The sequence below is a fragment of the Clavelina lepadiformis genome, chromosome 3 (genome assembly GCF_947623445.1).
Source record: "Clavelina lepadiformis chromosome 3, kaClaLepa1.1, whole genome shotgun sequence".
NCBI lineage: Eukaryota > Metazoa > Chordata > Ascidiacea > Aplousobranchia > Clavelinidae > Clavelina > Clavelina lepadiformis.
This window is the reverse complement of record NC_135242.1, coordinates 8,338,978-8,352,577: the sequence shown is the minus strand read 5'-3', so window position 1 is coordinate 8,352,577 and position 13,600 is coordinate 8,338,978. Positions and strand designations below refer to the sequence as shown.

At 36.7% G+C, this 13,600-nt stretch overlaps 2 protein-coding genes across 2 annotated transcripts; both read left to right on the top strand.

The window, feature by feature from the left end:
* Positions 1-847: 847 nt before the first annotated feature.
* Positions 848-3,376, top strand: LOC143448976 (serine/arginine-rich splicing factor 4-like). The gene is made up of 5 exons (XM_076948965.1): positions 848-1,140; positions 1,666-1,867; positions 1,960-2,210; positions 2,512-2,643; positions 2,878-3,376. The coding sequence occupies exons 1-5, from the start codon at positions 923-925 to the stop codon at positions 2,951-2,953; spliced, it is 879 nt and encodes a 292-aa protein (XP_076805080.1). The 5' UTR covers positions 848-922; the 3' UTR covers positions 2,954-3,376.
* Positions 3,377-12,799: 9,423 nt separating this feature from the next.
* LOC143449110 (10 kDa heat shock protein, mitochondrial-like) lies at positions 12,800-13,597 on the top strand. The gene has a single exon (XM_076949185.1). It carries the CDS (start codon positions 12,875-12,877, stop codon positions 13,181-13,183), a length of 309 nt encoding a protein of 102 aa, XP_076805300.1. The 5' UTR covers positions 12,800-12,874; the 3' UTR covers positions 13,184-13,597.
* Positions 13,598-13,600: the final 3 nt, after the last annotated feature.

Sequence of the window (13,600 nt, the reverse complement as noted above, 5' to 3'; positions counted from 1 at the left end):
TAAAATTATATTTTTTGTATGATCCGACCCAGTGTCGAACCCCAGAACCACCGTATTAAAGACGAATGCTCTAAGCCAGAAGTGACGAACATGCGGTCGCAAATCGGTTTGACAACCGCTCTTGCATGGCGAAGCATTCCGGCGGGACCAGCAGTCTTGAACTTTCTTTGACCTGTTTCTAATCTTTGCGCAATGCGATATCAAAAACTGATAGCACAATTGAGTTGCAGCAGTGTGTCTTCAATAGATTACCGCACTCAACCGATGTACTGTACGTATTTTTTTGCGACCGCGGAAGCGTTGTTTGTTAGTGTTGATGAACAATTTATTTTTTCGTTTCTAAAATACTGTACAAGTGTACAGTATTTCATATTATGACTAAAAAGCTTTGCGGCTTACTCAGCTGTAACTGACAAAGTGGCTTCCCACAACAAATAGGTCCGTCACCCCTGCTACAACGTTATCATGCAACGCAACGTAATTGACCACAACGTTATTATGCGTAGATAATCGGCTTTGTTTCGTCAACTAACTACATACTGTATTAGGACAATCGTGAATCATTTTCGCTTAACTGTTAATAATCCGGTTTATCGGATTTTATTGCTATTGATTTAGCACATTTGTTCCAAAACTTTTGTGTCGGAGTCGGACAGCGGGGTTTCCGGATTAAAGGGGTGAAATGCATAGGAAGAAATCCGTTCCCGGCAGTTTTGTGTCGGATAGCGAGGATTCCGGTTCATCGGGGTCCGGATTAACGAGGTCTCACTGTACTGTGCTATCTGCAAATGTATACATACACTGCAAAATGTGCTTTCTGTTGTTGATTCAGTCAACCAGTCTGTATAACATTTTCATTTTGGCATCTGTTTTCAGAAGTAAGGTTAAGAAAGCAAAAAAAACAAGCTTGTAGCTTTTAAAAATGTCTGGCTCTCGAGTATTTATTGGAAGGCTGAGCTACAGAGCACGGGAGAGTGATGTCGAGAAATTCTTTCGTGGCTTCGGAAAAATTCGTGACATTAATTTAAAGAATGGATATGGTTTTGTTGAATTTGATGATTCACGTGATGCAGAAGATGCTGTCTATGAAATGAACAACAGAGACCTTTGTGGTGAAAGGGTTACTGTTGAACATGCTAGGTAAGTTAGCATTGTAATCGAAATAATTTAACTTGCTTTTAAATTTTTGGTTTGTAAGTTTACATTTTAGGATTCTATTTTTACAGTCACTCTACTTTGTTTATTTATAGTCTCTGTTGTTTATTTTGAGTAATTTTTTAAACAGAAACTTACGAAATGTTAAGTAGCATTTTGTTTTATTTCGGTCCCGTTATTTATCATGAAAGAAATGATTTCTAGTAGGCTAGTTTAAAAGCGATGCATTTTTCTAAACCATCCTTAGTAACACAATCTATGTGAAATCTTATGGCAGGTGATGTTACTGATGTGGCACATAGTTGGCCTCTCCGCTTAACCACTTGACGCTAGATGTCTTGAGGTCTCTAAGTCTTGTGTGATGTTTACGTGCCCCTCAGATGTGTTTGCCTCTGTTCTCTAGTCTGACTTCAGATTGAGTCTTTTTGCTCTTTCTCTCACCTGTCCTGTTGTTGCAATCAGTGATGATGAATAGTGTCGATCTGTTTTTTCTTCAACTTGCGTAATCAGGGGGGTACCGCGCTCCGGTGGACGAGATTTTGGAGGACGTGGAGACGGAAGAGATTTCAATCGTGGTTACCGTGGAAGAGATGAGAGACGTGTCAATTACTATGAAAGCAGGGCAATTGGCAAGTATGGGCCTCCAACACGTACAAATTACAGAGTTATTGTTGAAAATCTTTCAACCCGGGTTAGCTGGCAAGATTTGAAGGTATGATGTTGATGTGAGCTATTAAAAATAGTCAAAAGTTAATATTACGATAGGAAAAAAGGTGGGAGCGTCTTAGTTTTTTCTCTAAACAGGATTACTTAAGGGAAGCAGGAGAAGTGACCTATGCGGATGCCCACAAACATCGCCGAAATGAAGGTGTGGTCGATTTTGCATCTTATGAAGATATGAAGAGGGCAGTAGAAAAGCTGGACAATACCGAGATTAATGGAAGAAGAATTCGGTTGATTGAAGACAAAGGAGCGCGTTCAGCAAGTCGTAGTCATTCCAGGTCGAGGTCTAGATCTCGTTCTCGCTCCAGAAGTAATCGGCGCTCAAGATCAAGGTGAAATGTTGCAAATTATAATGAAGAAAAAAGATTTGGTGCTCCTCATACCTAACTTTGGAACAGACTGTGGTGTCATTTTCAATTTGATCCTATTAAGATACTTGGATAAATTTATTTTCCAAGTGTTAAAGCTGGTAATATGTAGCATCCCCTCCAACATTAATTGTTTTCAAGTTTATGTTAGAACATTTCAAGTAGTAGAAAATGTATTTAATGGCACCACTTATAGGTGATGTGTTTATGTATGTATGTGAGAAGCAAAGGTTGAGGCAAGTGTTTTACTTAATCCTTTTCATAGATCTCGATCTAGAGGTCGTGGAAGCAAGAGAAGTCTTTCGCGTTCAAGATCAAGGTCTCATTCTAGACACAGCAGTGTTAATGGTGATGACAGAGGAGAACGGAGAGATTCACGGTCCAGAAGTAGATCCAAGTAATTATTCCTTTATCTTAGCTTTTTCACCATTCATCAGTTGGTTATGGTTTTATATTGTAAATATGCCCTATGACTTATTGAAATTTTATTGCTTTGTATCATGAAAGTGAAGTTACAAATTATCGGCAAGTATAAATGTGTAAAATAAAAAACTAATTAGTTCTGATTTTTGATTTCATAGTTCTAATCTATATTACCAGCATTTATGGAAATTGATTGTAACTTTTTTAGCACTCCTGAGGAGAGAAATCATGACAAAAGCCATTCTCGTAGCCGCTCAAAATCACTGGGAAATGAAGGAGATTAACCGGTGCAAGTGTATCAAGATCAGATTACCCAAACTAGCGGTTTGGTGAAAGTGAATTAATGATAATTGTTATGGATTGTTCTGTTTTTTTCGAAACTGAGCAATATTACTGTTGTTATATTTAGGCTTTCTGCTAGCAGGAGTTTGTCATATAGCTCTAAACTGCAACTCGGTGGACTGAGTTGTGCTTGCCAGAATAACTAAACATGTCATTGGACATTATTTCAAATATTGTACTTTTCATACCATATAACATGGTTTTCAAATTAGACAAAAAACTGCTAACCTGCAACTTTTCACTTTGATTCAGCCTGCATTGCTGGAGCATATTGTATGATTTTTGTCAATACTTAAGCTGACTACTGAATATCTTATTTGCTCTTACTTGAATGTCAGTTTTGTAAATAAATGTTATTCATTCAGTTATGTTGTTCAGCCACTACAAATTTGAGACGTAAACTGATTCCACAGACTTGTGCATGCTCATTGCTCACCATTCATCAAAACGAAACAAACAAAGCTGATTTTCTTTTGAGAAATTTGTCTTCAAATTGTACCCGACCCAACATAATTTAGTCAAAACCTGCATTACATTTTTAGCGTTGTGCAAAACGCAAGGTTTGAATGTTGCATTTTAAAAGTTAAATCATTTAAAAGAAAAACAGTGAAAATAACCTCCTATTGATAATTGTTCAGTGTGGACTAAGTATGGTGAATTGCTCTGCTTCTACATATTAAAGTGAAAATGCAGGTTTTGACTGGCTTTTATTAACAAGTTAGTGCACTGAAAAACTTACATGCCGTGAGACGTATTGTTTGGAAGGTTAGCGAAGGTTTGCCGTGAGCAGAGCTAGATGTACGGATTGTTCCTTCCCGTGTAAAATGCATTTACATTACACTACGTAACACAATTTTTGTTTGGCTCCTTTTTTTAATGCCCCTTTATGTATTTTTGGTTGCTGAGTTCAAAAATCTAGTTAGTTTTTTCGTACCATCGTTACTTTTTGAGATATTCAAATTTTGATATAGCTGTAAGTACAGCAAATCGTGTTCTACTCTTGCAGTAGATTTTAGCTCCACATCAAGGTTCTGTTTGGTTTATTAAACGCAAAAACCAGTTTAAAAACGTTAATAAGGAAGGCTTGAAGATAAATGTAACATAGTTTTGTCAAACAGTAAGAGTCGTTCAAAAATGTACTTCTGAGCGAGTTTTTCTTTTATGACCACTCCTGTCTTGCCTTACTAAAGACCAAATGTAGTTTCCCATCATTACACTATCCCAGCGGCCTTTATATCGTTTTTCTATTGGCTCAATATCCTGATGAAGTCTCTCACCGTGCTCCTCACTGAAGTCACCTAGATTTTCTTGAAAAAAATCCAGATTCGAACATAAAAAATGAAGTTTGACAGACATGCGACAACCCATGTTTTGGTAACTTTTGATCAGTTTCTCCACCAACTCTTTGTAATTTCTGTCCCTTTTATTTCCCAAAAATCCATTTACCACACCTCGAAATGCTTGCCACGCTTCTTTTTCCGTTTCATTCATTTTTTCTTCCAAGCTTTTACACTTTAACATTGTGTTTATCTGAGGACCAACAAATATTCCTCCTATTTTGGCAAGTGATGGTCTAGGAAACATTGAACGGATTTCTTGAAAAACTTGTCCTTGAAAATCCAAAGCTTTGACAAACTGTTTTATCAGACCTAATTTGATATGAAGTGGAGGCAGTAAAACTATTTCCCGGCTTACAAGAGGTTCCCTAATAACGTTGTACATTCCTGGGTTTAGTTTTTCCCGTGTCGGCCATTAATTTTCTCATAGTGCTCACCGTCAGCTCTACTATTCCACAAGCACAGAAAGCAAGAGTATTTTGTGTAACCACCCTGCAGACCAAGCAAAATTCCCAACATTTTAAAGTCACCACAAACATACCACTTAAACTGAGTGTAATTGATTTTAATGAGCAGTTGCTTGACGTTTTCATAATCTTCTTTCATCTGTAAGGAATAAGCAAGTGGAGTTGATGGGTATATGTTGCCATTGTGAAGTAACACTGCTTTAAGACTTTTGGTAGAACTGTCAATGAAACGCCGCCACTGAGTAGGATCATGATCTATTCCAACAGCACAAAACAGGCCTTCTACATCTTTGCAATAGCAAAGGTCTTCAAAAACGTCAAAGTAGACAGAAAACTCCAAGTGCCTATTCCTGTGGGGTAGACAGTACTCTAACTTAAATTTTTGCACTGTCTACTAGACATTTTGATTTCTACTATTTAAAAGAACTGAATCTAAGATTTACACAAGACTTAACTCTACAAAATGTAATCATATGGTATACTTCTCTCTGTAAACACTAAACATGACTGTCTAATGAGACTATACTGAATTTAACAGGCTGAGATAAAATGAAAACTGAGATAAGAAATAAAAGCACATTCGTCTGCATTTCAAACTCCCATTCACTTTCTCAAGTAAATAGGACGCCCATTTACAACATGATAATACTGACAGACACAGATCATAACCGCATAAAATACCTACAGTTAGGCTAATGGAAAATCACAAAAAACTGAAATCATTGTATCTTGAAAACGATCGATGATAGAAAAAAACTGATAACATTTTTGAAATCAGTGCTTGAAAATCATACAGATACACTTAATAAATGTAGCCAAACAAAACATTTTTTGAATTTTGTCACGTAGTGTTATCAGTGGGGAAAGTTTTTTCAATGACGTCAATTTTCGGGAGAATACCAGTGGTTATCAACCGTTTATGGTTGTAAATCGTTACCCTCAAAATCCGTGGTCCCCTGCTCTCCAATAAAAACGTAGATGTTTGACTGCAAAACCGTTTACTTCACTACTGCGTGTGCAGTGGCCTTCGCGCCGCTAATTTTATACAAGCACAAAAACATGAGAAATTTGTGTCCCCTTTGCCACGTCTTCCCCACGAACACACTGTAGCTCGCTATTGAAGCATCTATTCCTGGGCTCCATGGAACATCCTCAGGGGGCCATAGGGCCCCGGTTGACAAACCCTGGTCTATACAATGAATTAGCTGTAGGCTAGGTATAAAAATGCGGAGTTCAAAGGCCAAGTGCCTAACTGGCACGACTGTGTGGGCTTAAGCGCCAGAGTGAAAATGTACAAGAGTACTATGTCATCTCAGGTACTAGCTGATTTAGCGTTTGTTTTAACTAAAATATCAAAGAAACATTGGATTTATGACCAATGTTGTAACATTTTGGAGTGCTTCGGTTGGTGTTGAGTTACATTTATACTTCATGGTTACGTGATTATAGCTTGAGTTGTCCTGGCAATATTCAATGAGTTTCATATTTATCGGTCGTGAAATCTTCCGTATCCAGAATTCTCATATAATTCTGAGCTTAAACTTGCATTCGACTCGACAAAGTTTGGCCATATAAATGTTCATTTTATTGACAATGGAAGATATTCCAATTCCAGAAAAGACCAGAACAACATCACGCAAAAGCAACTAGTATACTAGAGTAATGAAGGTCCAATTTAGACTGGATTGCAGTAGAATAGTAACAATAATAATAAATTATTTTCTGCGTCAGCCCATAATTAATAAACACAGCTTTTCTGGTTAGTAGGCTATAGGAAGACACGTCACAAAGAAATATTAATAAGAACGACATGAAACGCAGCAGTAAACACTTGACAGGAAATGTTTTGCAGGTTCTTTTAGAGAAACGAGATATTACGATGTTCTGGGAAAATTATACCATGGGAGTAATACAAACAGATAGTTATTAAAGTCCCATAATTTCATTTAATATTTCGTTTCACTATTAATTTGCAATTTTTCATACCTCTATTTGTCATAGATTATTTAGTAAATTTTTTTAGGTGAATAAAGTCAATTTTTTAATTTAAAGAGTGCAATATTTGAAATATCAACTGGGCACTTCCGGACGATAATCTTTTCCCACAATTTTCTTTTTGCATCAGCTAATAAATTGATCATTATATCAGACATGGCGTTAAAACTCAGTGAAAACATCAAACTTTTGCAGCAACATGACATATGCATCCTATGGGTTTCTGAAGTTTATTTTTAGTTGGTCAATGATAGCACAAAAAAATCTCTGACCAGACAATACTTTACCAGCGTTTTTAACATCTTCATCACAGCCATGCTTATTAGGCTTAGTTATTGCTATAGAAATTAATGTGTCTAGTAACAATAATTAATAGTCAAACTTGTTTCGATTTTCACTCAAGTTTAAGCTCATCAGCAGATGAAACCGGTCTCTGTTCGATGGACTTTGTAATAACAACGGTTAAAGCGCTGCAAGATGTCATAAACTTCGAAATGGTAGGATTATTTACAAAACTCCTTGTGACGTGAGTACAGCTACGGTCCCTACCCAATACAAGCTTCGTTGAGAGTTATACCCAGATTTTTTTGTTGAAATATAAGTGGTCAAGATAGCATTAGAATTTTATTGATTTCACTAATAGTGCTGTAACCTACTATTGAATTGTATAGGTCTTTTCTAAATATCTTGGAACAAATCTGTTTTAGCAGATTGTCATAAAAATGCCGTTCAGAAAAACGTTAAGATCTTAAAACATTTTCAGAATTTTTGTCATTTACCCTCTTAAATACTATTTTATGCTAACACTAGCGTATTTAGAGAGGGGGCATTGGACAATACCTCTCACGAACCTAGCGTTTTTAAACCATAGGCCTTTTTACGTTTTTAGTCTTTTTTGTTTATTGCATTTCCTTGTCTGTGGCTATACATCTGCTACAACCTACACAGAAAAACTAATAAGATCAATAGAAGGGTTTACGGCGTTTCAAGCTCGATGTGTACAGCTTTGCAATTTGTACACGGTGTCTCAAAGGTGAGCACGATAATTTGGAAGTTGTACTGTTCAAATACAAATAAAAATAAATTTCATTTCTATGTGGACAGAAAATAAAATAAATAAAAACACAAAAATTTTGCGCTTCGAGCATTTTGGGCGGAGTGGCCAAGCTCAAAATTTTAAGACCAATTTTTAAAGCTTTTTGGCTACCCTCAACGCAACCCTAACCTAACCCTATGCCACTGCTTTTTTACTATACACAGTTTTACTTGCTAACGCAATGTTACAGTGATGGTTATCGGTATTTTAATATTTTCGCTGACGCTATTAATTTTTTTAGACGAGTTGCGCAATTCTTTTCCGATTGAACAATAACAGCAGCTGGCTAGTATGATTAGATCTACAAAAACGGTGTTGGATTTCATAAAGCTAAATGGCATATGGCACATATGCGCTTAAATTATAATTTTATTAGTGAACGGGCCCCCCACCAATGCTGGGTCCCCGAGCACTCCACCATGTAAATCCGGCGCTGTGTCTAACCACCGCAACTTTTAAGAGTTGATATCCTGTTCCAGCATGTAATTAAGCAAAATGTCAGCAAGATTCCTGTGTAATTGTACTCGACCATAGAGGCGTTAACAAACAATGATAAAAAAAAACGCTCAAAATAGTTTGCAGATCGCTACTCGATATTTTCGTACAATCTGGACTGGAATCCACGTAGATTAAAAAATACCGAGACTCTGCAATTTCGTTCTTCATAATATTGTCATTGGTGACATATTTTTTCAAATAACTCCTAAGCATCCTAGCGCGGTACGAACAGGCTGTTATTGTGCAAACTTCCTCGCTAAATTGGACAGTTTTTTAGGAATTGAACAATTCAAGAACACCCGCATTTGTCACAGCAGTTTTTCGATTAATTATTATTGTAGTAATATCATTTTATTTTTCTAATGTTGATCCCAGCCATCTATACATAAGCCTTATTTAATATATTGTCATTATGCCTCAAGCTCCTGGAGCTAATCAAAAACGTTTTTTACCGTTTCGATAACGTTCGAACTTTGCCATTCATCCGGAACATCAATATGACGTCATAATAAAAAAAACGTGTCGACCTGAATGTGATGTAATGCTGGGCAACACGCGTGACTCTACACATGTCGCCATGTGTTGTGAGCGCGTGGTATTTTTATAAAAGTGATTTCGTTGTGTCGCGATGGCTTTAGTGATTTCGTTTGATATGGAGGCTGACGCCTTAGCACTAATGTGCATGACACATTTGGTTGTAATGAACCGATTTCTTGCAGCCCTATTTCCCTTGTTTAGATCTTAGGTTAGAATACAAATACAACATAAGCTAATGACTACGGAAATGATAGATATCGATAACAGTCACCCTGAATCCAGGAATTGTAGACCCTTTAGTTTTAGTTTTTCTTGTATTAGACATGAATCAAGGTTGCTTACCAGGTTAAGCTAATCTGTTATCTTAAGTACCGTATTTTCTTGAATAGAAGCCGCAGAAGACAATGATGTAATCGCTTCGGTGTAATATAAAGACTGTCATTGAGAGCTTGCACATGCGAAAAACAGCAGTTGTCACGTTACAGTAGTGATCGGATAGTAATAGAATAAAACCTTTTTGTCAAAAGAGAGCGCAGAATTTTATTGTCACCTAATCAAGACTACCGGTACTTCATGTAATAAAAATAGAAGTCGCACAAACGTTCAAAAATAAAAAATAGTAACCGCTGTTTCTATTCAAGAAAATATGGTAACATAAATTGTATGTGGCTGCCATTATTTCAAAAACAATCGTGTGTTCGATGTTATACATGACGTTATCAGAAAAAATTAAAAGCGTTAGAGTTAAAAGAAGTAGCTTGTGCTATGAATGTTTAATCAAAATTCGATGTTGGCAATGTTCAAATTCTTGAGCGGATGCACCTCCGGTTGTTACTGCTGATCGATTAGGCTACATAACGGATGAAATTCTGCGGTGTTTGTGCATATTACCAATAAGTTTGGTATATGACTTGCTTCAAACCACCATATGTACACTACATCTGCAATATTTTCGGTCATGGCACCGGTATTATCATCCTTTATTATTGAGAGGACTACCTTTGCTGTGCTGGCATTAAGAAAAACACTTAATTACCCTTAAAATTACATTGCAGTTCCTTTGTGTTACAGATTTGCCATGTGTGATTGTTATAAAGTCATTAAATTGAAATGTTTGTTTAGTAACGTCCAATTATGTACAAAGTGAAGCTTACAGTACTTAAACGAGACGAGAGACGTTAACATTTGTACTGTATGCTTAAACTAAAACCAAAGATGGGAAATTTTCGTTTGGTGAATGGCTTAGTGGGACATCAGATCAAAAGGATTAAGAACCGCTGGACATAACCTAACCACCTATCTTTAACAACAGCCTGCATGATGTGCATGTGGTGAAATTGTCACTTTTATTTTTATCGGGTAGGGTACCTTCGTCTATGGAGTTGATTAGCCTATAGCAGGGTTGTCCAAAATGTTTTCACTGAGGGCCATGTGACAGAATTAATTCCTTATTGAAAATGTTAAATAATAGGCTGAGAAAAATATCGTCCAAAGCAATAAAAAATCACACAACTGTAGCGACTGGCTATTCACTTACCCCTACAACTCTAACAGGTACCACAAACGAAAAGTTTACGTCGCCCGGCGCTATATAAAACAAAAGGCGAAAGAAAAATTAATCAAATGATTTCATTGCAAAATGGCGGATAAAGTATGGCAATATTTCAACCTTCTTCGTAGGAGCAGTGCTGCGAAAGACATCACATAAATGCTTGTCAGCAATGTACCCTCTAATTTTTCACGAGTCTGAGCAAACACACTAATTCCCTGAGCGGTCCCTTGGACCACTATGAGCAATATCAGACGTACTACCTGTGCACTGTGGCCATTATTATGCGTTTATTTTATTTTCAATTCAGCTTGGATTTTTTTTCTTGTGCGCAGCACAGATTTTCTGTGCGCGGAGACCGTGTCAGCAGTGCGCATTTGCGCACGCGCGCAGCTTAGAGGGAACATCGCTTGTCAGTCATTCTGGTTCTCAGTATATTTTGATTAAGAATTATATAACAGTGGAGATTTTTGTTTTATGTACGTGCATTCTAAACGTTCCTTTGGTTCTGCCATATTTGATGTGATACATAACAGCACTTAACTGCAGCGTACTAGCATAGACGTCCTGAACGTGATGGTTACTACTCCGCACAATCGCTTAAATCATTACAAAATTTAAATCGTTTAGCCATGACTACGAAAGAAAAAAGGCGGCAAGTGTATGTGCAACGGCACGTGCGTTTGTCATAAGACGAATAAAAGCAAAGGCAAAGCTCTTTACTGAAAAAGCTAACCAAGGAATCTATTCACATCCCTAGTTAAGTTGCAAGGCTATAGTGTAAACAATATGCATTGTAAGAAGGTGATTGGTTTTTAGTTTCTAACCTTTTTGTTAGAGGGATAAAAGAGAGGTAGTCACACTTGCTTACCTTGAGAAAACTCAAGAGAGAAGGCATAACGTAAGATAATAAAGAGATAACAGCTGCAAGAGAAAAGTGTGCAATATGTGACGGACAAGCAGAAATGCGACAAGAAAGCCCATACTGTGAAATGAGATAATAAAAGAAACTAAAAAGCGTAACACTCGGCAGATTTCTGAAAACGCCTAAGTGTGACACAATATATTTTTCTCATTTAATGTGGTCACTAGTGATGTGTCCAGCTAGTTACTGGTATTAAACTGCAAAACTTTAAGTGAATCCAAAGAACGGATTCAACTATAAGCAACTCCTACTTCTCTAAATAAATGTTTAGTTTTACCAATTCAAATTTGTGATGAATAACAACACTTAAATCGTTCAACCACCTTTGACAACTGAAGCATCACAATAACGGATGATTGTAAAAACATTACGAAAATAGTTTTGGCGATGTTTGAAAATTTGTTAACAGCTTTCACACAATATCAATCAAAAATGTCATTTGATTGTAGTATCGACTTCTGGCTAATAAAACTACACTAAATGACGACTAAACTTCTGATTAATAAAATGTTTTGACTCTTGGTAGTTTACCGTATTGATGCGTTGTTATTTATCGACGTAAGGTCGCTCAATCTGTTGTTAACGATGGGCAATCAGTTTAGCAGTAGACCAAAGCAAAAAAGCTACTCTTAAAAATTACTCCAAAGATATGAATTATTTGATAAAGCCAAACGTTTATTTCCCATACATGTAATTAAAGCTATATACAGGCCTTGGGAAGTAAGTTGCCATGTTCTCAGATACGTTGGCAAATTGTCTTTGATAGCGTCTTTAGTGGGTCACTTCATAAAAGGCATTGTGATAATGCATTTCATGAATACATACAACGACAATGTTGTGCAGATCTTGATCACGTTGAGAAAATCCCCAACTTTCAATTGGGCCCCCCCTTTTTTTCCGTTTTATTTCAAAAAATCAACGCCTATGACTACAGGGTCTCGTTACAAAGTGGGACATAAGAAACTACAGCATTGCAAAGTTCTTGTGATACACAATTTTTAAATTTCCACGCAATATCTGCTCAATAACGTATCGTAACTTGGGTCACCTTAAAATTAACCAATGCAAGTTAATAATTATCGCTAAATGCTGGGAAAAATAATTTGCACCTGAATAGTTTGAAGTTGAACAGTTTTATGTAAACCATATTGAAATAAAGCTTGTTAGACTTAAACTTCAAACGTCTGTTTCGTATTTCGTTATCTTTGATACGACGTTACGTGTGATCTCGATGATGGCCGCGGGCCAATAATAAACAGGTGCCGGGCCGTAGTAAGCATACCGATGCTTTAGATTGCAAAATTTTAAACTGGAATTACGTAAAAATGGTAATTCTATCACAGATAAGCCTACATTTAAATTGACTTTTAAAACTTTTACACCAATTCTATGCTGTTTTTGCAGAATTCAATTCAAACTGGATCAATAGCGAAAGTGATATTAAGAAAAGCATTTAGAAATGGCTGGTAGAGCATTTAAAACGTTCCTTCCTTTGTTCGATCGTGTGTTGGTTCAAAGGTTTTCTCCAGAACTGAAGACAAAAGGTGGCATTGTCATCCCAGAAAAGAGTACTGAAAAGGTTTTAAAAGCTACTGTGGTAGCAACTGGACCAGGACTTGCAGACAAGGATGGTAAAACCCGGCCAATGAATGTTGTCATCGGAGACAAAGTTCTTCTGCCAGAATATGGAGGCACAAAGGTGTCGCTTGAAAATGAAGAATTTTTCCTCTTCCGTGACTCAGATATTTTGGGAAAGTTTTTACATTAACATCAAAAGTGGACAATTTCTGATTTCCATTTCACAGTTTGATAATGTGCTCACTGATGGACCTCCTCCAATTGTGCATTTGTTGCGGAATAATTGCAAAAATATTGTCCTCATGCGGGATTGCCTAAGTCTAATTTTGATGTAATTAAAGCCATTCATTATGCCATTAATATCAACATTGGAAATGTTATAATTGTGCTGTGTGATGTGCATAATCTCTTTCAAACATTTTTCAAGTAGGTTCTCATGGTTCACCATGCTTACTTTTTGTGTTCTGCAAAATGATTTGCGAGTTGTTACTTTAAAAATTTTGATCACAAAAATCATGATTATCACGCACATGGTAGTTAAACATAAGGACCCCGAAACATGTATGAATGTACCACCAAACTTGCTTTTTTGAATGACTTGTAGGGA